The sequence below is a fragment of the Corvus hawaiiensis genome, chromosome 1, assembly GCF_020740725.1.
Source record: "Corvus hawaiiensis isolate bCorHaw1 chromosome 1, bCorHaw1.pri.cur, whole genome shotgun sequence".
Taxonomy (NCBI): domain Eukaryota; kingdom Metazoa; phylum Chordata; class Aves; order Passeriformes; family Corvidae; genus Corvus; species Corvus hawaiiensis.
This window is the reverse complement of record NC_063213.1, coordinates 94,705,211-94,729,613: the sequence shown is the minus strand read 5'-3', so window position 1 is coordinate 94,729,613 and position 24,403 is coordinate 94,705,211. Positions and strand designations below refer to the sequence as shown.

General features: G+C 56.7%; 1 protein-coding gene, 1 pseudogene and 1 gene segment (V, D, J or C); all 3 read right to left on the bottom strand.

The window, feature by feature from the left end:
* Positions 1-1,097: 1,097 nt before the first annotated feature.
* Positions 1,098-2,556, bottom strand: LOC125331413. Its single transcript, XM_048315363.1, has 2 exons — positions 2,414-2,556; positions 1,098-1,942 (listed from the first exon to the last, which is right to left on the bottom strand). The coding sequence occupies exons 1-2, from the start codon at positions 2,487-2,489 to the stop codon at positions 1,200-1,202; spliced, it is 819 nt and encodes a 272-aa protein (XP_048171320.1). The 5' UTR covers positions 2,490-2,556; the 3' UTR covers positions 1,098-1,199.
* A 3,770-nt stretch (positions 2,557-6,326) lies between these two features.
* On the bottom strand, positions 6,327-13,136 carry LOC125334679 (annotated as a pseudogene).
* A 1,744-nt stretch (positions 13,137-14,880) lies between these two features.
* LOC125334673 lies at positions 14,881-24,238 on the bottom strand. The segment is given in 3 exon segments: positions 14,881-14,959; positions 15,193-15,535; positions 23,532-24,238. Coding segments are annotated over 3 exon segments (471 nt in total).
* Between the last annotated feature and the right edge of the window lie 165 nt (positions 24,239-24,403).

Below are 24,403 nucleotides of genomic sequence, written 5' to 3'. Positions count from 1 at the left end.
AATGCAAATCTGTGTAATACCTATGTAACACTTGTGTAAGATTCACGACTGCTAGAATTAGACCGGGATAGGTTAAGAAAAGAAAAACTAGACTAATGTGTTAGTCTTATTGGTCAGTTAACAAACATAATCCACACTTCTGTAAGAAAAAATTTATAGAAAAACTAGAACTAGAAGAAGAAGCTGTTTTCTGCCTGCTGTTTGCTGTTGTTGCTTGGCTTTATCATGTAACCCCCTTGAACTCTGCCTTCAAGAAAGCTATGAGACTATGAAATAAAGAACTTAGCACAACAGCAGACTCCTCTGCTCTTCTACCCTGGTTCGAGAAGGAAGGGTATCCCATGAAAAGCCCAACATTCCTCTTGTCACTTCTTGTCACTGACAAAGCTCAGCCTGAGCCACTTCACAGCAGTTTCCTAATGGCCCATCAATTAGAACCTGATGAGCTCCCTCCTCCTCTCCCTTATCACCTACTGCCACATTGGTGTCATTGTGTGCTTTGTTTGTCACTTTCCCTTTTCCTTGTTCTTCCCTTGGCAAGGGAAATGGACGTGATGTGAGCCTTAGAGAACCAGACACCCTGGCCTTGCACATGCCCTGACAGTGGCCTCTGCTGAACTTGCTCAAGTGAGGCAGTTCCTGATCATGCTGAACGGCTCCTGTCCCCAAAGCAAATGGGGTCTCTAGAGCAAGTCTCTGCAGGGAAACCTCATGTGCAGCTCGGTCTTTCAGGTGTCTCCCTGCAACGCTTGCAGCATTGCTAAATCCTGGCATCTGCTTTGCAGGCTGCCTGAGAAGTGACAAACGTGAAGGAAAAGGGACCAATCCGTTTCAGGTGGAAGGTGGGTGTGACAGAGCCCTCCGATGATGTGAAATGCTCCTCTAATCCAACACATTCCTTGTTTTCCCTCCGAGATGTTCTACTATTTCAGGACGATGCTGAATGCTCATCCAAGGGTGTTTGGGGGAAGCCGAGGATGAGAAGAAAATGTAGAGAAGCGAATTCCAGCCCCAGGTGGGATTCAAAGTACACCCTCCTTACACATCTAGATGGGAAAGTGCCTTCTCATCCACGTTCCCCTTGTGTACGAGGCAGAGACTTTTCCCCAGGGACAGAGATGGAGATTTCCCTGTCACCTCAGCAAGACTCCCTGCAAACATCTCTCCCGCTGGGACCTACTGAGGTGACGGCACTCCATTTATGAGACCATGTGTGCCTGCCAGCGCAGCTGCTTTGTCAGCTCCCACCACAGATGCTGGCCTGAAGGAGCAGCTCTGCTTTGCAAAGCAGGCTGAGAAGAGCAATGCACGCGCCCAGAGGGCCAAAGGCCATGGCAGAGCCGCAGCCCGCAGCAGTTTCCTGCCAGGCAGAGGAGGCAGAGGGGCGGAGGGGAGGCCGGGCAGTGCGTGCCGAGTGTGTAAGCGCAGGGGGCAGGCTGTGCGAGCCGTGTGTCCGGCGGCCGTGCAGGGCTGTGTCGGGCGCGGTGTGCGCGGGGTCGCTGCGCAGGAAGGAGCTGCGGAGCCGCCTGAGGCCCGGCGGCCGAGCGGCAGCGCCCCCTGCTGGCCGCGGGCGGCGCTGCGGCCCCGGCCCCGCCCGGCCCCGCCCGCGGCGGTTCGTGCCCGGCCGCAGCCCCGGCTCCTCTGCCCGTGTCCCCCAGCGCGCAGTAATACACGGCCGCGTCCCCGCGCCGGGGCCGCCGGAGCCACAGCGCGCTGCTCCGGCGATCTGCCGACACCCACAGACCGCCCGCAATGTCCGGCAGCTCTTTGGACTCTTTCACAGTGAGCGCGAGCAGTTCGGGTCCTCGGCCCGGGAGCTGACGGTACCACTGGATCCAGTCTCCGGTCTGGATTTTGGGATGTGAGCAGCTGATGTTGATGCCGGTGTTCTCGGTGGTCTCCAGCCGTGGCTCCTGCTGGACCTGGGCTCTGGCCACAGCCACTGCCGGGGAGAAAAGAAGAATCACTTTCCGTCAGCAGCAAATGCCGTGCACGCGGACAGGGGATAGGGCAGAGGCGGACAGATCAGAGCTAAATGGGATATGTTTTGAGAATAAAGTATGGAGAGACAATTTCTGCGAGAGTGATTGTATGGACATTGTATGTGGGATATTTAGGAGAAGAGTCAGACTGCAGAAGGGGAGATTGGAATGACGAAAAGGGATTGACTGCAATGAATGGGCGGGTGGATGAAGGAATGAACGAATGAAGGAATGGCTCAAGAACTGGAGTAATAAAAGCGGCAAGTTCGGAGGGAATGGATTCATTAAGGAGAGAAAGGATGAGGGCAGTGGGTGCAAAAAGGGAGAGGAGGAGCAGGAGTGCCAGAGACGAATCCCGAGCCCAATGCTGATCCCAGGCAGATCCAGACCCAGCCCCGGCCACCGCCACCTCCACTGCCACCCCCGCGCACCGAGCAGCACCGCGGCCAGCGCCGCCAGCGCCGCGCCCCGGCCCCGCCGCATCCCGCCGCTCCGCCGCCCGAGCATCGCTGCTCCCGCCAGCCCCGGCTCTCTGCTGCGGCCGTGCCGCCTCCTCTCCGCCGCCTCCACTCCTCTTCTGTCCTCTCCGCCGCCGCCAGCTCCGCCCCGGGGCTGAGCCCTGCACCGGCGCCGCTCGGGCTCTCACCGAGTCCTGGCACGGAACGGAGGCGAGGCGAACGCGGTGGGAATGGGGCGGCGGTCCGGACTCTGTACTTCGGAGGCGGCGGGGCCGGGGTGGGTGCCAGGGGATCGGGCTGGTATCGTGGAGCTCAAGATTGACACTCCATGTGTTCCTTTCACTCCCATGATCCGTTCCCTCTCATTCTCCCTTTGCTGTCACCTGGCGACTCCTGAATTGGCCTTCAGGGCACGGATTTGTAAGAATGGACAAGGGGCACGAGAGGCAGAGCGCCCCGCTGGGCTTAGCACTTCCTCTGGGGGCACAGCTCGGTTGGGATTTTGCCAGGGCCTTTGGCACGAACCTCCCGTGAGGCAGTTTATAGAGAAGAACCTTCCCCAGAGGAGGCACAGACATGGCACGGCATCTCCCACCTGCTCTGGAGTCATGCAGATGCAGTCTGCATTCATGGAGAGCAGGGGTAACACAGGTGGAAGGTCAGCGATGACAAGGCAGTGTGGTCTGTGGACAGACATGGATTCAGAAACATCTGTGCTTCCATGGAAAAGATAAGATGCAGGAAAGCCAGGAGAGGACTAGAAGGGTTTCTCCTCTCCAAAACGAGTAGCTCGATTTGCTCAGTCTGTCCTCACATGTCTAGATTGACAGTGCCCAAATACACTTGGTGGCCTTTGTTGCACACATTTCTGTTGATACATTTTTTGGACTGGAGAGCTCCAGCATGGCTGAAATACTCCAGGTGTGGGCTCAAACTGGCCAGAGGGGCAGGGTCACCTCCCTAGACCTGCTCACAGCACCGTGACTAGCACAGCTAAGGATGCAGTTGCCCTTCCTTGCTGCAAGGGTGCTGCTGTCTCATGTTCTGCTGGATGGCTCCTAAAACACCAGATCCTGTTGTGTGGATCTGCTTCCAGGACAGACAGCTCTCAGCCTGAGGGACCTGTGTGGGAAAAGAGTGTTAAGGGGTCTCACTCATCTCTAGGTGCACACCTTGCTTGCCCTCCCATCTCCACAGAGATGTGATCTGGAGACAAATCAATGGGGTTTGCTCTTGGTTCCACTCATCCCTCATTCCAAATGCATCTCCATGGGGGGGAATGTGGCCTGGCCGATGTCTCCCAGCAGAGCTTCCTGGCAATTACCTCCCCAAGGTCAGTCCATGGAAGAGTGAAAGTCCTTAACTGCTCTGTCTTAAAGCTCAACATAAGCCCAGTGTGACAGGCAGCCAGGCAGGGAGACGGGCTCAGGAACTTTGCACGCTCTGCACAACCCTTGACAGAAGAGGGTCTGCTGTGGACACACCTGCGGGGCACAAGGACGTGCTCTGGAATCCAGACAGTTACGGGGCTCTCAGGCTGAGATTCCAAGGTGGAAGTTAAAGGTCCTTGCGGGGTGAAGTCCAAAACAGTCTCCAGGATGCTGGTTTTCCCTGTGCAAGCCACAGGGTATGTCCTTCCTCTCACAGCACAGAGACACTAGGCTTTGTGATCCCTTCCTTCAGTCAGTGTTTGCGACAAAATCTCAGCCTCTGCTTCACTCAGCACCTGCTCACCGGGCTGCACAGGTACACTTGGCATGAGGTTAGACAAGAGAGGGGCTCTGTCCCAACCCTAATGCCACCAACAGTGCATTGAAAAGAAATCCACTCACGTGGATACAGGAGGTGGAAAGGAACCCTCAGTCTTTCTCCCTGGCCACGAATCCAACCTGATGCAGCACAGGGGAGAAGCAGCTGTGCACTGGCCTGGAGAGATGTGTCTGTGTGTGTGTGAGCACTCGCAGCCATGCCGAGGCACTCTCAACCTTCCAAACAGAATTAAGCTAAGAATCCAAACTTGGGTGAAACCTTTGTTGGGGCCTGCAATTGGCAGAAGCAGAGCGTGATGTTTAGAGCAGCTGGAAAAGGAGGTCTCAGGAAGCAGGGACTGCATTTCAGTGCCTCTTCCCTGGCCAAATCTCCTGCAGGCTGCTACATCCTTGTTCAACTGCACCCAGGCTCCTTCTGAATCTGGCAACCAGCTGAGTCGGAAGCCCCTTCCCTTTCTCTTTCTCTTCCAGAATGATCCACTTGACAAACATCTCAGCTGATGTTGTTTTCTTCTGAGCCCGCTGTCATGGCAAAGATATGGGTGGACACTGTGTATTAGGGAGAGGCTGAAATGTGGTTGCAGGGGCTCCTGCTTAAGAAATTAGGAGAGACACCCCATGGCCCAGGCTGCTCTTTGCAGGGCAAGGAAGAAAGTGGCTCCTTGTGAAGGCTCCAGCTCCCAGCTCAGGAGTGGCCTTGGTTGCTCTCATTCACCCTTGTGCTCTGTTTCCTGTCTGCTCCGTCTCCCAGGTGCACCTCTGACTTTGAGACGTGTCCTGCTACACCCCGTGCTGGCCCTGCCAGCCCTGTGGCCCCACCCCGCTGGCCAACAGCTGCAATGAGCCCTGTGTCCGGCAGTGCCAGGACTCCACCGTGGCCATCCAGCCCTCGCCCGTGGTGGTGACCCTGCCGGGTCCCATCCTCAGCTCCTTCCCACCGCCGTGGGATCCTCCACCTCTGCTGCTGTTGGCAGCATCCTCAGCTCTGGCAGAGCGCACATCACCTCCGGGGGCTGTGACCCGTCTGGCATTTCCAGGTGCTACTATGGCAGAAGGTCCCTCCCCTGAAGAAGATGCTGGGAAAGCCCCATGGAGACACCTTGAGGAAATCAGAACATGGTACTGGGGAAAGGATGGACATTTTTCAATGTTGGTACCAGGACAGCTGGAAGGCTTTGCCTTTCCCTTTTCTTTTGTCTCCCCTTGGGAGCAAGGTCCCACCAAGGGCAGCCTGGTGGGGACCATCTGCCTCGTCTCCCTGTCTGGGGCAGGTAGACAGGCACCGTACAGGAACTTCTCCACTACCAAGGAGGACACACTCTCAGATGCCCCTGGGCTACCAGCACTGCTGTTCGCCACTTGTGGTTATTTTCCTTCTGTCTTTGTGACTCATTAAATCTTTCTGCTGCATTCAGGCCTGGCTTCTGTGCAATCATTCCCCCCCTGTAGACACTTTCCAAGCTGTCAAAGGTGAAGGGAGCCTACCAAGGCTGGGGCCCCAGAAGACCTGCTGTTTACAAACAGAGGAGTGCTGGTGGGAGATGTGGAAGCCGTCTTGGGCACAGCAACCATGAAATGATGGAATTTTCAGTATTATGTAAAGGAAGGGAAATCGACAAAATCTCTACCCTGGATTTCTGGAGGGTGGACTTTGGCCTATTCAGGACACTGATTTGCAAAGTCCCTTGGGAAGCAGCCCTTTAAAACAAAGGGGCCCCGGAAGACTGGTTATATTTTAAAACAGAAATCTTGAAGGCACAGGAGCAGCGCGGCGCTATGTGCCGAAAGATGAGCTGGTGGAGAAGAAGACCTGCGTGGCTGAGCAGGAGCTTTCCGAGGAACTCAGTGAATAAAAAGAAAGTGTATCACCTTTGGGAAAAGGGCAGGCAGCTCAGGAACAGTTGAAGGATGTTATTAGGTCACGCAGAAAGAAAAGTAGACAAGTGAAAGCTCAATTAGAACTTAATCTGGCCAATTCTGTTAAAGGTAATAAAAAGTGTTTTTACAAACACATTAAGGAGGGTCGAGGAAAATCACATTTCTTCACTGGATGCCGTGGGGAATATATTCACCAAAGATGAGGAAACACACCTGAGGTGCTTACCACCTTCTTTGCCTCACTCTTTAAGAGTAGGATTGATTATCCTCAGGACAACTGGCCTCCTGAGCTGGGAGACAGGGAAGGCGAGCAGAATGGGACGTCTGTAATCAAGAAGGAGGAAGATAAAGATCTGCTAAGCCACTTAGACGCTCACAAGTCTTTGGGATTGGATGGGATACACACTAGGGAGCTGGGGGAAGAGCTCATTAAGCCAGTGCTGAGAAGAGGGGCTGAGCAAGGACGGTGACTCCAAGTTGGAGCTGCCGGTGTTGGTGCCGGTGCTGGTGTCAGTGTTTCTATCGATGTCAATGCCGGTACCCGTGTCTCTGTCGGTGTCAATGCCGGTGTCGGTGTCTCTGTCGGTGACAATGCCGGTGCCGGTGTCGGTGTCTCTGTCGGTGTCAGTGCCGGTGTCGGTGTCTCTGTCTCTGTCGGTGACAATGCCGGTGCCGGTGTCGGTGTCTCTGTCGGTGTCAGTGCCGGTGTCGGTGTCTCTGTCTCTGTCGGTGTCGGTGCCGGTGCCGGTGTCTCTGTCGGTGTCTCTGTCGGTGTCAGTGCCGGTGTCGGTGCCGGTGCCGGTGTCGGTGTCGGAAGCGCCCCGGCAGCCCGGCACGAGCGGGGCGAGGCGGCCCCGGCGGCCGAGCGGCAGCGCCCCCTGCTGGCCGCGGGCGGCGCTGCGGCCCCGGCCCCGCCCGGCCCCGCCCGCGGCGGTTCGTGCCCGGCCGCAGCCCCGGCTCCTCTGCCCGTGTCCCCCAGCGCGCAGTAATACACGGCCGCGTCCCCGCGCCGGGGCCGCCGGAGCCACAGCGCGCTGCTCCGGCGATCTGCCGACACCCACAGACCGCCCGCAATGTCCGGCAGCTCTTTGGACTCTTTCACAATGAGTGCTAGGAATTCGGGTCCTCGGCCCGGGAGATGACGGTACCAGTAGATAGACTCTCCGGTCTGGATTTTGGGATGTGAGCAGCTGATGTTGATGCCGGTGTTCTCGGTGGTCTCCAGCCGTGGCTCCTGCTGGACCTGGGCTCTGGCCACAGCCACTGCCAAGGAGAAAAGAAGAATCACTTTTCTTAAACAGAAAATGTGGTTCAGGGGGAGATGGGCGAGGAGGACAGATCAGAGCTAACTGGGGTATGTTTTGAGAATAAAGGATGGAGAGATTATTTCTCGGAGAGTGTTTGGGTGAGGACGAGAACGTATGAGAGATGTTTTGAAGGAAAATCAGAACGAAATGACAAAAGCAGACTGGCTGAGAGGTATACATGGAAGGACGGATGGATGGTTGGATGGATGGATAAAGACATGGAGTAAAAAGGCAAAGTGGGAAGCAATTACTTCAGAGAGGGAAGAAAGTATGACAGCAGAGGAGGAGACAGAGGGTAAATAAGAAACGACAAGGAGCAGGAGGGTAAGAGATGACTTTTGGGCTGGGGACGGTCTCACACAGCCCGCCGACCCGGACGCCCCGACAGCACCATCCACACACACCGAGCAGCAGCGCGGCCAGCGCTGCCAGCCCCGCGCTCCGACACCGCCGCATCCCGCTGCTCCGCCGCCCGAGAATCCCTGTCCTGTCCTGTCCTGTCCTGTCCTGTCCTCTCTTCTCTCCTCTCCTCTCCTCTCCTCTCCGCCTCCAGCTCCGCCCCGGCCGGGCTCAGACCCCGCCTCTCACAGCACCACCACAATGAGCGACACAAGGACGTTTGCCATTGCCAGGGACAAGAGACAGCTGCGTCCCATCCCACACAGCACCGACACTGCATCGGAAGCAGATCCGCTCCGCCACTGGCAGCCCACGGGCGGCAGGATTGCCGAGCCTCTCGCCGTGCCCCCAAGGCACAGCTCCTCCTTTTGCCCTCTGCAGCGCTGCTGAGAGCGGCTGTGTCCCGGCTGGGGCGGAGGGCACGGGGGCTGCCAGCCGTGCTGAAGCCCCGCCCGTGCTGTTTGTCCCGAGTTCAACTGATCCTCCGAGCTGGAGTGAAACCGTCCTTGTGGAGCCTGAAATCAGCATCAGCGGAGCGTGGGCTTTGGAGGGGCAGGAGAGGGAGGGCTCAGGAGACAGGGGCTGCAGTTCAGTGCCTCTTCCCTTGAGACATCTGTAGCGGGCAGCTGCCGTCCCCACTCAGCTGCGCTCAGGCTCCTTCTGACCCTGGCAAGCTGCTCTCTGTGCTGCTCAGGGCCAGAGCAGTGCTCGGTATCCCTGGCCCAGTCAGGAAATTCCCTCGCGGTGAGGGACACACATGCACAGACACGGCTTCGTGCACAGCAGTGTGGAGCCCCACACAAATCTGTGCTTCACGTGTGTCCATGCAAACGGGGCTGCTCCAAGAGCACACGAGGCAGGGACACAGAACCAGCCCTGGGCTCTGCTGAGGACGTGTGGGGCCAAAGCAGCAGGGCTGGAGCGTGGAAGGACAAGGTCCCAGGGGAGCACAAGGGCACTTTTTCTTTACTTAGAGACTGCACAGGGTGGAAATAGTCCAGAACATTTTCCCGAGGGAAGTGCTAGCATGGATGGGGTGAAAACCATCAGACCAATGTACAGACGTGGGGAGGACCCTTCTGGTGAGCATCGGGGCGACCTCAGGGTCCCTTGCCCCAAGCTCACCCTCTCACAGACACATCCCCTCCCTCCCTCCCTCCCTCCGCTGGCTTGTTGCACAGCCGAGGAAGTTCCCTGCACCAGGGTGTCTTGCACAGCACAGAGGTACAAGGCACTGTCAGAGACCTCCACTTCCTCCACCTGCAGGACACTGTATTTCCCGGTGGTGTTCAGGTGCGTGGTGATACGGCCGCTGTGCTTGGCGCCAGGCCCTGCGTGATAGGAGACCAGCTGTGGGGCTTGGCCTTTCCGCAACTGGTACCAGAGCAAGCCATAAAAGCGATTGGTCTGGTATGTGCAGGTGGTCTGGAAGGGATGTCTCTGCTTCACCATGACTTGTCCATCTTCCTGGGTGACCGTGATCTGCCCCGTGGTGCCTGGAAGAAAATCAATGTCAGCAGCTCCACACAAAAGGACTACAGACAGGAAGAGCAAATGGGGTGCAAAACCCTGGTGGAGAAAGGTCAAATGCAGATGGATTGAAGGCAAGAGGAAAGACAGTGAAGGACTCTGAGGTTTCTCTTCTCTCCCTTCCCTTTTCCTTTACAAATCCAAGAGCTTCTTGAGAAAACACTTGCAAAACCACAAACAGAAGCAGAGATTTCGCAGCCCTTTCCCTCTGTTCACTGATATTTCCCCACACGATCCTGGTAAGGCTGTTGAGGGTTTCCTGGGAGAAAGAAGAAGGGTGCCTTAGGGAAAAGCCAGGACTTACCCAGGAGCTGGCCCAGGAAGACCGTGAGGATGAGATAGGCGAGGTGCATGCCGAGACCAAGCTGCGTGTTTGCTGAGTGAGGGAGAGGCAGAAACCACCTGCCAGCCCCGAGATAACAGAGCTGCCGGAAACCACTCTCTGGGGGCAGCAAAGGAAGGAGCGGAGGCGGGGCAGAGAAATGACCTGTCCTTCCAGTGCCTGAAATGCTCCTTCTGCGTGTCTCCCTCCTCCAGCAGCTGCCCCCGTGCCTCCCTCAGCCACCGGCATTCTGACCATTCCGTGCCTCTGGGGCCTCAGTCATGGGAAGGGGCTGTTCCCGCTCAGCTCGCAGTGGAGTCCTCACCTCCCCAGCTGGAATCACCAGCTCTGCTGCACACCCAGTGCTGGGCATCTGGGAGGTCAAGGGCTTCTTCCCCAGTGAGCTTTCTCATCTTCCCGTGGTGTCCTCAGCTCTGTGGGGTCATTGCTATTTCCTCTAGGAACAGAAGATTCCTCTATCGCTGCCACTTCTCCCCTGCCCTTCTTCATCATGCCTGGTACAAATGCCCATGTGCCTTCCTCCCACCCCCTTTTCCGAGTCAACTCCAGAGTGATCCCATACTGGTCATCTTGGTTTCGTCTAAAACGGGTTTGTCACAAAACCCCCTCTAGAATGACGTGAATAATAAATAATACAGGTAATGATAATGGTCATATTAGGAACATTCTCATGCAACTGTTGCACCTCCCCATGGTTTAGAAGGGGTTTCTAGAGAAGTGGAGGGTCCTGAGGCTGTCACAGATTTTCCAGCTGAAAGAGCAGGATCAAGCTTACCCTGTTATAGGCTCCTTTGATGCTTGTGCCTTCTTAAGCTTCAGAACAGAGATAAGACAATAAGACACGTACAGGGAGATGAGGATTCTGCACTTGTGCTGAGAAGAGATACCAGGGCCACATCACTGCAGTCTGTCCTTTCCTGGGCCTTGTGTGTCCTCCCTCATCATCCCTAACCCTTTGTCTCGCTTGGCTGCACCTGCCTCCTCCTCAGCGTCAGCCTTCACAGCTTCTTCAGCACATCTGACTCCCTTCCCTCTTCAGCCTCCAAGTAACTCCTAGAAGATTCAAATCTCTCACTTTCACTTCTCCGTTGAAGGCTCGATCATTCCTCTCATCCTCTCCTCGTGGTTTGCAATATTGAATCACATCATGGTTTACTTTGCAAGGGACCTCTTCTGGGCTCACTTGGTCCAAGCCCTTGCTCAGAAGGGCTTACATAGAGCAGTTTGCCCAGGCCACGTCCAGATGGCTTTTGGAGAACTCCAAGGCTGGAGGCTCCACAGCCTCACAAGCATTCCTTGGTGACTGCTCCCTAATCCTACAAGACCTCCTAAACCCTCCATTCTCGTCATGTTCCTCTTGTCACTTCTTGTCACTGACAAAGCTCAGCCTGAGCCGCTTCACAGCAGTTTCCTAATGACCCATCAATTAGAACCTGATGAGCTCCCTCCTTCTCTCCCTTATCACCTACTGCCACATTGGTGTCATTGTGTGCTTTGTTTGTCACTTTCCCTTTTCCTTGTTCTTCCCTTGGCAAGGGAAATGGACGTGATGTGAGCCTTAGAGAACCAGACACCCTGGCCTTGCACATGCCCTGACAGTGGCCTCTGCTGAACTTGCTCAAGTGAGGCAGTTCCTGATCATGCTGAACGGCTCCTGTCCCCAAAGCAAATGGGGTCTCTAGAGCAAGTCTCTGCAGGGAAACCTCATGTGCAGCTCGGTCTTTCAGGTGTCTCCCTGCAACGCTTGCAGCATTGCTAAATCCTGGCATCTGCTTTGCAGGCTGCCTGAGAAGTGACAAACGTGAAGGAAAAGGGACCAATCCGTTTCAGGTGGAAGGTGGGTGTGACAGAGCCCTCCGATGATGTGAAATGCTCCTCTAATCCAACACATTCCTTGTTTTCCCTCCGAGATGTTCTACTATTTCAGGACGATGCTGAATGCTCATCCAAGGGTGTTTGAGGGAAGCCGAGGATGAGAAGAAAATGTAGAGAAGCGAATTCCAGCCTCAGGTGGGATTCAAAGTACACCCTCCTTACACATCTAGATGGGAAAGTGGCTTCTCATCCACGTTCCAGTACGAGGCAGAGACATTTCCCCAGGGACAGAGATGGAGATTTCCCTGTCACCTCAGCAAGACTCCCTGCAAACATCTCTCCCGCTGGGACCTACTGAGGTGACGGCACTCCATTTATGAGACCATGTGTGCCTGCCAGCGCAGCTGCTTTGTCAGCTCCCACCACAGATGCTGGCCTGAAGGAGCAGCTCTGCTTTGCAAAGCAGGCTGAGAAGAGCAATGCACGCGCCCAGAGGGCCAAAGGCCATGGCAGAGCCGCAGCCCGCAGCAGTTTCCTGCCAGGCAGAGGAGGCAGAGGGGCGGAGGGGAGGCCGGGCAGTGCGTGCCGAGTGTGTAAGCGCAGGGGGCAGGCTGTGCGAGCCGTGTGTCCGGCGGCCGTGCAGGGCTGTGTCGGGCGCGGTGTGCGCGGGGTCGCTGCGCAGGAAGGAGCTGCGGAGCCGCCTGAGGCCCGGCGGCCGAGCGGCAGCGCCCCCTGCTGGCCGCGGGCGGCGCTGCGGCCCCGGCCCCGCCCGGCCCCGCCCGCGGCGGTTCGTGCCCGGCCGCAGCCCCGGCTCCTCTGCCCGTGTCCCCCAGCGCGCAGTAATACACGGCCGCGTCCCCGCGCCGGGGCCGCCGGAGCCACAGCGCGCTGCTCCGGCGATCTGCCGACACCCACAGACTCCCCTCTGGCTCCAGCACTGCTTTTGTGCCTCGGACAGCCGTTGCTACCAGCTGGGGTGGTTGGTCTGGGAATTGACGGTACCAATGAGTGGAGTCTGCAGTAATTTTGGGGTGCAAGCAAGTGAGGTTCAGGCCGGTGTTCTCGGTGGTCTCTGCCCACGGCCCCTGCTGCACTTGCTCTGTGTCAGCAGCCACTGCTGGCAAAGAAGGAAGAAAAGAGAAAGATCGTCAAAACTGTGCCATTCTGAGTGTTCTTTTGCCAGACGGAGTCAGGAGCAGTGTCCACAAGGCAGAGTCAGACTGGAAGGGAATGTGAGGGAATTCGAAATTCATGCATGCAGAGATCAGGCAGAAGTCAGGTCCACAGGTGCACGGATGCATAGAGAAATGAAGAGTTACAGTGAAGAAGAGAATGCTGTATTCAGGGCAAAAATAAATGCTGAATGTACAGGGCAAAATATAGGCGTATGGAAAAGCAGGCACCCATGCAAGCAGGATATACCAACACAAATTATGAAGACTTCTCGGGGTAAGAGAGGGCAGAGAGGCAGGGAGAGGGAAAGACTTAAGGAGGAGAGGGAACAGTCCGCGCCAGTCTCCCTGGGGAATACCCCAGCCCCAGCTCCAGCCCCAGCCCCCACCGTGTCAAACCCACGCACCGAGCAGCACCGCGGCCAGCGCCGCCAGCCCCGCGCCCCGGCACCGCCGCATCCCGCCGCTCCGCCGCCCGAGCCCCTCTGTCCCTGCCAGCCCCTGCTCTCTGCTCCGGCAGCGCCGCCTCCTCTCCTCCGCTCTCCCCTCCGGCGCCGCCAGCTCCGCCCCGGGGCTGAGCCCTGCGCCGGTGCCGCTCGGGCTCTAGCCAGGTCCTGGCTGGATGCGGGGAGAGAGGCGAGAGCGGTGGGAGTGGGGCGGCGATCGGAGCTGTGGCCCACGGAGACAGGGAGGCCAAGTGCACGGACCGAGAGCCGTTTGTCCGAGGGAGCACAGGACTGACAGATTATTTTCTCCCTTCTCCCCCATCAACTATTCCTTCCCGTTCCCCCTCCACTGGCACGTGGGGATTTCCGAATTGTCCTTCAGGGCACGTGTTTGTAAGAGCAGACAAGGGGCACAAGAGGCAGAGGGCCCTGCTGGCCTCAAGACCCTGGGCTCATTTCCGGTCTAAGAGAGCATCTGTACTGGCAGAGATTGACAAGGCAGAAAAAGAGTTGTGCAGTATCAGCGGGAAGAGAGGAGTGGGATTCTGTGAGAGAAACAACTCTGCAGTCAGGAAGGTCAGTGAGGAAGGAGGGAGAGGGGCTGCTCCAGGTACCAGAGCACTGACATTTCTGCAGCCTGTGATGAAGACCATGGTGAGGGGGGTTGTCCTCCTACCGCCTGTGAAAGTCCATGGTAGAGCAGAGATCCATCCTGTGGAAGATCCAAAGCCACAGCAGGTGGATGTGTCGTTAAGGAAGATGTGACCCCGTGGAAAGCCCCCACGGGAGCAAGGTCCTGGCAGGACTATGTCTCCATGGAGAGGAGCCCATTCTGGAGCTGATTTTCTGGCAGGATCTGTGGACACACGGGGGACCCATCCTGGAGGCATCTCTTCCTGAAAGACTGCACTCCGTGGACAGGACACGTTCTGAAGCAGTTGATGAAGAACTGCAGCCCATAGAAAGGACCTGTGTTGGAGAGTTTCTTGCAGAATTTTCTCCCATGGGAGGGACAACAGGCTGGAGCAGGGAAAGAGCATGAGGAAGAATAGAAACTGAATGCATCCCCCATTTCCTGTCCCCTGTGAGGGGTCTAGGCAGAAATTCAGGAGTGAAGTTCAGCCTGGAAGGAAAGCAGGGGAGTGGAGAAAGTGGTTTTGGGTTTGCCCTTATTTCTCCCTATCTTCTTCTAAATTTGTAAATAAATAAAATTCATTTCCCCAAGTCAGCCCAGTTTTCCCCATGACAGTAAGTGGTGAGGGATCTCCCTGTCCTTACCTGAACCCACATTGTTTTCATTGCAATTTGCCCCCTGTCCTGTTGATAGCGGGGAAGTGATAAAGCAGCTTGGGGGCCGTCTGACACTCTGCCAAGGTCAACCCAACCCCAAGAGTCCATGCTCATGATGGAGCAGCATCGCAGAAGAAATGGTCAGCAATGTTTTTAGTGCAGAAAGGACATTTCAGCAGCACTGACACCTGGAAGGAGATGTCCGCGGAGCCTGCTGCCCATGCCAACAGCACTGGCAGGCAGCTGTCTTCCTTTGTCATGATAGTGTTTTTCACCAAGCAGTTACAGACGGTGCCACAATGCCAGAAGGACGTGGCTGAGAGGATCAGGAACTCGGCTGCACACAGCCAGCGCTGAGAAGAGGGGCTGAGCGCTGTCGGTGACTCTAAGTTGGAGCTGCCAGTGTGGGTGTCGGTGCTGGTGTCGGTGATGGTGCCGGTGTCTCTGCCGGTGTCGGTGTTAATGCCGGTGCAGAAATCGGTGTTGGTGGCTCAGTCGGTGTCAATATCGGTGTTGGTGTCGGTGTCAATGCCGCTGTTGATGCCAATGTCAGTGCCGGTGCCGGTGTCTCTGTCGGTGCCGGTGCCGGTGCCGGTGTCTCTGTCGGTGTCAGTGCCGGTGCTGGTGTCGGTGTCTCTGTCGGTGTCAGTGCCGGTGTCGGTGTCTCTGTCGGTGCCGGTGCCGGTGTCGGTGTCGGAAGCGCCCCGGCAGCCCGGCACGAGCGGGGCGAGGCGGCCCCGGCGGCCGAGCGGCAGCGCCCCCTGCTGGCCGCGGGCGGCGCTGCGGCCCCGGCCCCGCCCGGCCCCGCCCGCGGCGGTTCGTGCCCGGCCGCAGCCCCGGCTCCTCTGCCCGTGTCCCCCAGCGCGCAGTAATACACGGCCGCGTCCCCGCGCCGGGGCCGCCGGAGCCACAGCGCGCTGCTCCGGCGATCTGCCGACACCCACAGACCGCCCGCAATGTCCGGCAGCTCTTTGGACTCTTTCACAGTGAGCGCGAGCAGTTCGGGTCCTCGGCCCGGGAGCTGACGGTACCACTGGATCCAGTCTCCGGTCTGGATTTTGGGATGTGAGCAGCTGATGTTGATGCCGGTGTTCTCGGTGGTCTCCAGCCGTGGCTCCTGCTGGACCTGGGCTCTGGCCACAGCCACTGCCGGGGAGAAAAGAAGAATCACTTTCCGTCAGCAGCAAATGCCGTGCACGCGGACAGGGGATAGGGCAGAGGCGGACAGATCAGAGCTAAATGGGATATGTTTTGAGAATAAAGTATGGAGAGACAATTTCTGCGAGAGTGATTGTATGGACATTGTATGTGGGATATTTAGGAGAAGAGTCAGACTGCAGAAGGGGAGATTGGAATGACGAAAAGGGATTGACTGCAATGAATGGGCGGGTGGATGAAGGAATGAACGAATGAAGGAATGGCTCAAGAACTGGAGTAATAAAAGCGGCAAGTTCGGAGGGAATGGATTCATTAAGGAGAGAAAGGATGAGGGCAGTGGGTGCAAAAAGGGAGAGGAGGAGCAGGAGTGCCAGAGACGAATCCCGAGCCCAATGCTGATCCCAGGCAGATCCAGACCCAGCCCCGGCCACCGCCACCTCCACTGCCACCCCCGCGCACCGAGCAGCACCGCGGCCAGCGCCGCCAGCGCCGCGCCCCGGCCCCGCCGCATCCCGCCGCTCCGCCGCCCGAGCATCGCTGCTCCCGCCAGCCCCGGCTCTCTGCTGCGGCCGTGCCGCCTCCTCTCCGCCGCCTCCACTCCTCTTCTGTCCTCTCCGCCGCCGCCAGCTCCGCCCCGGGGCTGAGCCCTGCACCGGCGCCGCTCGGGCTCTCACCGAGTCCTGGCACGGAACGGAGGCGAGGCGAACGCGGTGGGAATGGGGCGGCGGTCCGGACTCTGTACTTCGGAGGCGGCGGGGCCGGGGTGGGTGCCAGGGGATCGGGCTGGTATCGTGGAGCTCAAGATTGACACTCCATGTGTTCCTTTCACTCCCATGATCCGTTCCCTCTCATTCTCCCTTTGCTGTCACCTGGCGACTCCTGAATTGGCCTTCAGGGCACGGATTTGTAAGAATGGACAAGGGGCACGAGAGGCAGAGCGCCCCGCTGGGCTTAGCACTTCCTCTGGGGGCACAGCTCGGTTGGGATTTTGCCAGGGCCTTTGGCACGAACCTCCCGTGAGGCAGTTTATAGAGAAGAACCTTCCCCAGAGGAGGCACAGACATGGCACGGCATCTCCCACCTGCTCTGGAGTCATGCAGATGCAGTCTGCATTCATGGAGAGCAGGGGTAACACAGGTGGAAGGTCAGCGATGACAAGGCAGTGTGGTCTGTGGACAGACATGGATTCAGAAACATCTGTGCTTCCATGGAAAAGATAAGATGCAGGAAAGCCAGGAGAGGACTAGAAGGGTTTCTCCTCTCCAAAACGAGTAGCTCGATTTGCTCAGTCTGTCCTCACATGTCTAGATTGACAGTGCCCAAATACACTTGGTGGCCTTTGTTGCACACATTTCTGTTGATACATTTTTTGGACTGGAGAGCTCCAGCATGGCTGAAATACTCCAGGTGTGGGCTCAAACTGGCCAGAGGGGCAGGGTCACCTCCCTAGACCTGCTCACAGCACCGTGACTAGCACAGCTAAGGATGCAGTTGCCCTTCCTTGCTGCAAGGGTGCTGCTGTCTCATGTTCTGCTGGATGGCTCCTAAAACACCAGATCCTGTTGTGTGGATCTGCTTCCAGGACAGACAGCTCTCAGCCTGAGGGACCTGTGTGGGAAAAGAGTGTTAAGGGGTCTCACTCATCTCTAGGTGCACACCTTGCTTGCCCTCCCATCTCCACAGAGATGTGATCTGGAGACAAATCAATGGGGTTTGCTCTTGGTTCCACTCATCCCTCATTCCAAATGCATCTCCATGGGGGGGAATGTGGCCTGGCCGATGTCTCCCAGCAGAGCTTCCTGGCAATTACCTCCCCAAGGTCAGTCCATGGAAGAGTGAAAGTCCTTAACTGCTCTGTCTTAAAGCTCAACATAAGCCCAGTGTGACAGGCAGCCAGGCAGGGAGACGGGCTCAGGAACTTTGCACGCTCTGCACAACCCTTGACAGAAGAGGGTCTGCTGTGGACACACCTGCGGGGCACAAGGACGTGCTCTGGAATCCAGACAGTTACGGGGCTCTCAGGCTGAGATTCCAAGGTGGAAGTTAAAGGTCCTTGCGGGGTGAAGTCCAAAACAGTCTCCAGGATGCTGGTTTTCCCTGTGCAAGCCACAGGGTATGTCCTTCCTCTCACAGCACAGAGACACTAGGCTTTGTGATCCCTTCCTTCAGTCAGTGTTTGCGACAAAATCTCAGCCTCTGCTTCACTCAGCACCTGCTCACCGGGCTGCACAGGTACACTTGGCATGAGGTTAGACAAGAGAGGGGCTGTGTCCCAACCCTAATGCCACCAACAGTGCATTGAAAAGAAATCCACTCACGTGGATACAGGAGGTGGAAAGGAACCCTCAGTCTTTCTCCCTGGCCACGAATCCAACCTGATGCAGCACAGGGGAGAAGCAGCTGTGCACTGGCCTGGAGAGATGTGTCTGTGTGTGTGTGAGCACTCGCAGCCATGCCGAGGCACTCTCAACCTTCCAAACAGAATTAAGCTAAGAATCCAAACTTGGGTGAAATCTTTGTTGGGGCCTGCAATTGGCAGAAGCAGAGCGTGATGTTTAGAGCAGCTGGGAAAGGAGGTCTCAGGAAGCAGGGACTGCATTTCAGTGCCTCTTCCCTGGACAAATCTCCTGCAGGCTGCTACATCCTTGTTCAACTGCACCCAGGCTCCTTCTGAATCTGGCAACCAGCTGAGTCGGAAGCCCCTTCCCTTTCTCTTTCTCTTCCAGAATGATCCACTTGACAAACATCTCAGCTGATGTTGTTTTCTTCTGAGCCCGCTGTCATGGCAAAGATATGGGTGGACACTGTGTATTAGGGAGAGGCTGAAATGTGGTTGCAGGGGCTCCTGCTTAAGAAATTAGGAGAGACACCCCATGGCCCAGGCTGCTCTTTGCAGGGCAAGGAAGAAAGTGGCTCCTTGTGAAGGCTCCAGCTCCCAGCTCAGGAGTGGCCTTGGTTGCTCTCATTCACCCTTGTGCTCTGTTTCCTGTCTGCTCCCTCTCCCAGGTGCACCTCTGACTTTGAGACGTGTCCTGCTACACCCCGTGCTGGCCCTGCCAGCCCTGTGGCCCCACGCCACCGGCCAACAGCTGCAATGAGCCCTGTGTCCGGCAGTGCCAGGACTCCACCGTGGCCATCCAGCCCTCGCCCGTGGTGGTGACCCTGCCGGGTCCCATCCTCAGCTCCTTCCCACCGCCGTGGGATCCTCCACCTCTGCTGATGTTGGCAGCATCCTCAGCTCTGGCAGAGCGCACATCACCTCCGGGGGCTGTGACCCGTCTGGCATTTCCAGGTGCTACTATGGCAGAAGGTCCCTCCCCTGAAGAAGATGCTGGGAAAGCCCCATGGAGACACCTTGAGGAAATCAGAACATGGTACTGGGGAAAGGATGGACATTTTTCAATGTTGGTACCAGGACAGCTGGAAGGCTTTGCCTTTCCCTTTTCTTTTGTCTCCCCTTGGGAGCAAGGTCCCACCAAGGGCAGCCTGGTGGGGACCATCTGCCTCGTCTCCCTGTCTGGGGCAGGTAGACAGGCACCGTACAGGAACTTCTCCACTACCAAGGAGGACACACTCTCAGATGCCCCTGGGCTACCAGCACTGCTGTTCGCCACTTGTGGTTATTTTCCTTCTGTCTTTGTGACTCATTAAATCTTTCTGCTGCATTCAGGCCTGGCCTCTGTGCAATCATTCCCCCCCTGTAGACACTTTCCAAGCTGTCAAAGGTGAAGGGAGCCTACCAAGGCTGGGGCCCCAGAAGACCTGCTGTTTACAAACAGAGGAGTGCTGGTGGGAGATGTGGAAGCCGTCTTGGGCACAGCAACCATGAAATGATGGAATTTTCAGTATTATGTAAAGGAAGGGAAATCGACAAAATCTCTACCCTGGATTTCTGGAGGGTGGACTTTGGCCTATTCAGGACACTGATTTGCAAAGTCCCTTGGGAAGCAGCCCTTTAAAACAAAGGGGCCCCGGAAGACTGGTTATATTTTAAAACAGAAATCTTGAAGGCACAGGAGCAGCGCGGCGCTATGTGCCGAAAGATGAGCTGGTGGAGAAGAAGACCTGCGTGGCTGAGCAGGAGCTTTCCGAGGAACTCAGTGAATAAAAAGAAAGTGTATCACCTTTGGGAAAAGGGCAGGCAGCTCAGGAACAGTTGAAGGATGTTATTAGGTCACGCAGAAAGAAAAGTAGACAAGTGAAAGCTCAATTAGAACTTAATCTGGCCAATTCTGTTAAAGGTAATAAAAAGTGTTTTTACAAACACATTAAGGAGGGTCGAGGAAAATCACATTTCTTCACTGGATGCCATGGGGAATATATTCACTAAAGATGAGGAAACACACCTGAGGTGCTTACCACCTTCTTTGCCTCACTCTTTAAGAGTAGGATTGATTATCCTCAGGACAACTGGCCTCCTGAGCTGGGAGACAGGGAAGGCGAGCAGAATGGGACGTCTGTAATCAAGAAAGAGGGAGATAAAGATCTGCTAAGCCACTTAGACGCTCACAAGTCTTTGGGATTGGATGGGATTCACGCTAGGGAGCTGGGGGAAGAGCTCATTAAGCCAGTGCTGAGAAGAGGGGCTGAGCAAGGACGGTGACTCCAAGTTGGAGCTGCCGGTGTTGGTGCCGGTGCTGGTGTCGGTGTCTCTATCGACGTCAGTGCCGGTACCAGTGTCTCTGCCGGTGTCGGTGTCTCTGTCGGTGTCAATGCCGGTGTCGGTGTCTCTGTCTCTGTCGGTGTCGGTGCCGGTGCCGGTGTCGGTGTCGGAAGCGCCCCGGCAGCCCGGCACGAGCGGGGCGAGGCGGCCCCGGCGGCCGAGCGGCAGCGCCCCCTGCTGGCCGCGGGCGGCGCTGCGGCCCCGGCCCCGCCCGGCCCCGCCCGCGGCGGTTCGTGCCCGGCCGCAGCCCCGGCTCCTCTGCCCGTGTCCCCCAGCGCGCAGTAATACACGGCCGCGTCCCCGCGCCGGGGCCGCCGGAGCCACAGCGCGCTGCTCCGGCGATCTGCCGACACCCACAGACCGCCCGCAATGTCCGGCAGCTCTTTGGACTCTTTCACAATGAGTGCTAGGAATTCGGGTCCTCGGCCCGGGAGATGACGGTACCACTGGATCCAGTCGGTCTTCTGGATTTTGGGATGTGAGCAGCTGATGTTGATGCCGGTGCCCTCGGTGGTCTCCAGCCGTGGCTCCTGCTGGACCTGGGCTCTGGCTGCAGCCACTGCCAAGGAGAAAAGAAGAATCACTTTTCTTAAACAGAAAATGTGGTTCAGGGGGAGATGGGAGAGGAGGACAGATCAGAGCTAACTGGGGTATATTTTGAGAATAAAGGATGGAGAGATTATTTCTCGGAGAGTGTTTGGGTGAGGACGAGAACGTATGAGGGATGTTTTGAAGGAAAATCAGAACGAAATGAAAAAAGCAGACTGGCTGAGAGGTATACATGGATGGATGGATGGATGGATGGATAAAGACATGGAGAAAAAAGGCAAAGTGGGAAGCAATTACTTCACTGAGGGAAGAAAGCATGACAGCGGAGGAGGAGACAGAGGGTAAATAAGAAAGGAAAAGGAGCAGGAGGGTAAGAGATGACTTTTGGGCTGGGGACGGTCTCACACAGCCCGCCGACCCGGACGCCCCGACAGCACCATCCACACACACCGAGCAGCAGCGCGGCCAGCGCTGCCAGCCCCGCGCTCCGACACCGCCGCATCCCGCTGCTCCGCTGCCCGAGCATCCCTGTCCTGTCCTGTCCTGTCCTGTCCTGTCCTCTCCTCTCCGACGCCTCCAGCTCCGCCCCGGCCGGGCTCAGACCCCGCCTCTCACAGCACCACCACAATGAGCGACACAAGGACGTTTGCCATTGCCAGGAACAAGAGACAGCTGCGTCCCATCCCACACAGCACCGACACTGCATCGGAAGCAGATCCGCTCCGCCACTGGCAGCCCACGGGCGGCAGGATTGCCGAGCCTCTCGCCGTGCCCCCAAGGCACAGCTCCTCCTTTTGCCCTCTGCAGCGCTGCTGAGAGCGGCTGTGTCCCGGCTGGGGCGGAGGGCACGGGGGCTGCCAGCCGTGCTGAAGCCGCGCCCGTGCTGTTTGTCCCGAGTTCAACTGATCCTCCGAGCTGGAGTGAAACCGTCCTTGTGGAGCCTGAAATCAGCATCAGCGGAGCGTGAGCTTTGGAGGGGCAGGAGAGGGAGGGCTCAGGAGACAGGGGCTGCAGTTCAGTGCCTCTTCCCTTGAGACATCTGTAGCGGGCAGCTGCCGTCCCCACTCAGCTGCACTCAGGCTCCTTCTGACCCTGGCAAGCTGCTCTCTGTGCTGCTCAGGGCCAGAGCAGTGCTCGGTATCCCTGGCCCAGTCAGGAAATTCCCTCGCGGTGAGGGACACACATGCACAGACACGGCTTCGTGCACAGCAGTGTGGAGCCCCACACAAATCTGTGCTTCACGTGTGTCCATGCAAACGGGGCTGCTCCAAGAGCACACGAGGCAGGGACACAGAACCAGCCCTGGGCTCTGCTGAGGACGTGTGGGGCCAAAGCAGCAGGGCTGGAGTGTGGAACGACAAGGTCCCAGACAAGCACAAGGGCAATTTTTCTTTACTTAGAGACTGCACAGGGTGGAAATGAGTCAAAATAGTCCAGAATATTTTCCCGAGGGAAGTGCTAGCATGGATGGGGTGAAAACCATCAGGCCATTGTACAGACGTGGGGAGGTCCCGTCTGGTGAGCATCGGGGCGACCTCAGGGTCCCTTGCCCCAAGCTCACCCTCTCACAGACACATCCCCTCCCTCCCCTGGGTTGTTGCACAGCCGAGGAAGTTCCCTGCACCAGGGTGTCTTGCACAGCACAAAGGTACAAGGCACTGTCAGAGACCTCCACTTCCTCCACCTGCAGGACACTGTATTTCCCCGTGGTGTTCAGGTGCGTGGTGATACGGCCGCTGTGCTTGGCGCCAGGCCCTGCGTGATAGGAGACCAGCTGTGGGGCTTGGCCTTTCCGCACCTGGTACCAGAGCAATGCCCTAAAATTACTGATCTGGTATGTGCAGGTGGTCTGGAAGGGATGTCTCTGCTCCACTATGACTTGTCCATCTTCCTGGGTGACCATGATCTGCCCCGTGGTGCCTGGAAGAAAGTGAAGGTCAACAGTTCCACAGGGAAGGACTGTGGGTAGCAAATCAAAATGGGATGCAAAACCCTGGTTGAAGAAAGCTTTCTGCCTTGTAGAAGAGTCCTGAGAGATTTTGGGCAGGAGTTGGGAGCTCTTTTTGCACTGCATGACCCAAAGGAGAGCTGTGTTGTGTCTGTCTCCTGCTCCGACTGCTCAGAGGATCAGGGAACAGCCTGTCCTGCCTGAACTTTGTGTGCTGGAAGCCGCCCCCCTCCAGCAGTCTGAGGAGCCCATCGAGGTGCAGCAAAAGGATTCATCCTGCTTCGCCATTCCTGTCACCTCTGAGGGCTCCTAGATCCCTGAGTACACACAATGCTGAGCTTGGAAAGAGGGAGCCCTGGTTGTGGTGCCAGCCCAAAGAACACTGGAAGCCACGGCAGAGCTGGCTCAGCCTGGAGGCAGAATGGGACACCCTGTTATTGTAATGAAATGGGAACTTTGAGGTACCTGGGGCAGGTTTGACAGAATCTCAGAATTTGCATTAAAACAGGAGCAATATACAACTGCAGAGACAGCTGAGATTTCCTGTGATGACTGCAGGAGGATCAGAAGAGAGGCAGAGGAGGTGGATTGAAGGCAAGAGAAAAGACAGTGAAGGACTCTGAGGTTTCTCTTCTCTCCCTTCCCTTTTCCTTTACAAATCTAAGAGCTTCTTGAGAAAACACTTGCAAAACCACAAACAGAAGCAGAGATTTCGCAGCCCTTTCCCTCTATTCACTGATATTTCCCCACACAATCCTGGTAAGGCTGTTGAGGTTTTCCTGGGGGGAAGAAGCAGGGTGCCTTAGGGAAAAGCCAGGACTTACCCAGGAGCTGGCCCAGGAAGACCGTGAGGATGAGATAGGCGAGGTGCATGCCGAGACCAAGCTGCGTGTTTGCTGAGTGAGGGAGAGTCAGAAACCACCTGCCAGCCCCGAGATAACAGAGCTGCCGGAAACCACTCTCTGGGGGCAGCAAAGGAAGGAGCGGAGGCGGGGCAGAGAAATGACCTGTCCTTCCAGTGCCTGAAATGCTCCTTCTGCGTGTCTCCCTCCTCCAGCAGCTGCCCCCGTGCCTCCCTCAGCCACCGGCATTCTGACCATTCCGTGCCTCTGGGGCCTCAGTCATGGGAAGGGGCTGTTCCCGCTCAGCTCGCAGTGGAGTCCTCACCTCCCCAGCTGGAATCACCAGCTCTGCTGCACACCCAGTGCTGGGCATCTGGGAGGTCAAGGGCTTCTTCCCCAGTGAGCTTTCTCATCTTCCCGTGGTGTCCTCAGCTCTGTGGGGTCATTGCTATTTCCTCTGGGAACATCAGATTCCTCTCTCTCTGTTGCTTCTCCCCTGCCCTTCTTCATCATGCCTGGTACAAATGCCTCTGTCCCAGCTCCCTTCCTCCTACCCCCTTTTCTGAGTCAACTCCAGAGTGATCCCATACTGGTCATTTTGGTTTCGTCTAAAACGGGTTTGTCACAAAACCCCCTCTAGAATGACGTGAATAATAAATAATACAGGTAATGATACTGGTTATATGAGGAACATTCTCATGCAACTGTTGCACCTCCCCATGGTTTAGAAGGGGTTTCTAGAGAAGTGGAGGGTCCTGAGGCTGTCACAGATTTTCCAGCTGAAAGAGCAGGATCAAGCTTACCCTGTTATGGGCTCCTTTGATGCTTGTGCCTTCTTAAGCTTCAGAACAGAG

Bases quoted from the DNA above. Each gene is read 5' to 3' on its own strand.
- LOC125331413 (XM_048315363.1), bottom strand. From the start codon at position 2,489: ATGCTCGGGCGGCGGAGCGGCGGGATGCGGCGGGGCCGGGGCGCGGCG. The intron at 1,943-2,413 runs GTGCGCGGGGGT...TCTCCCCGGCAG, and splicing joins GCTGGCCGCGGTGCTGCTCG to TGGCTGTGGCCAGAGCCCAG.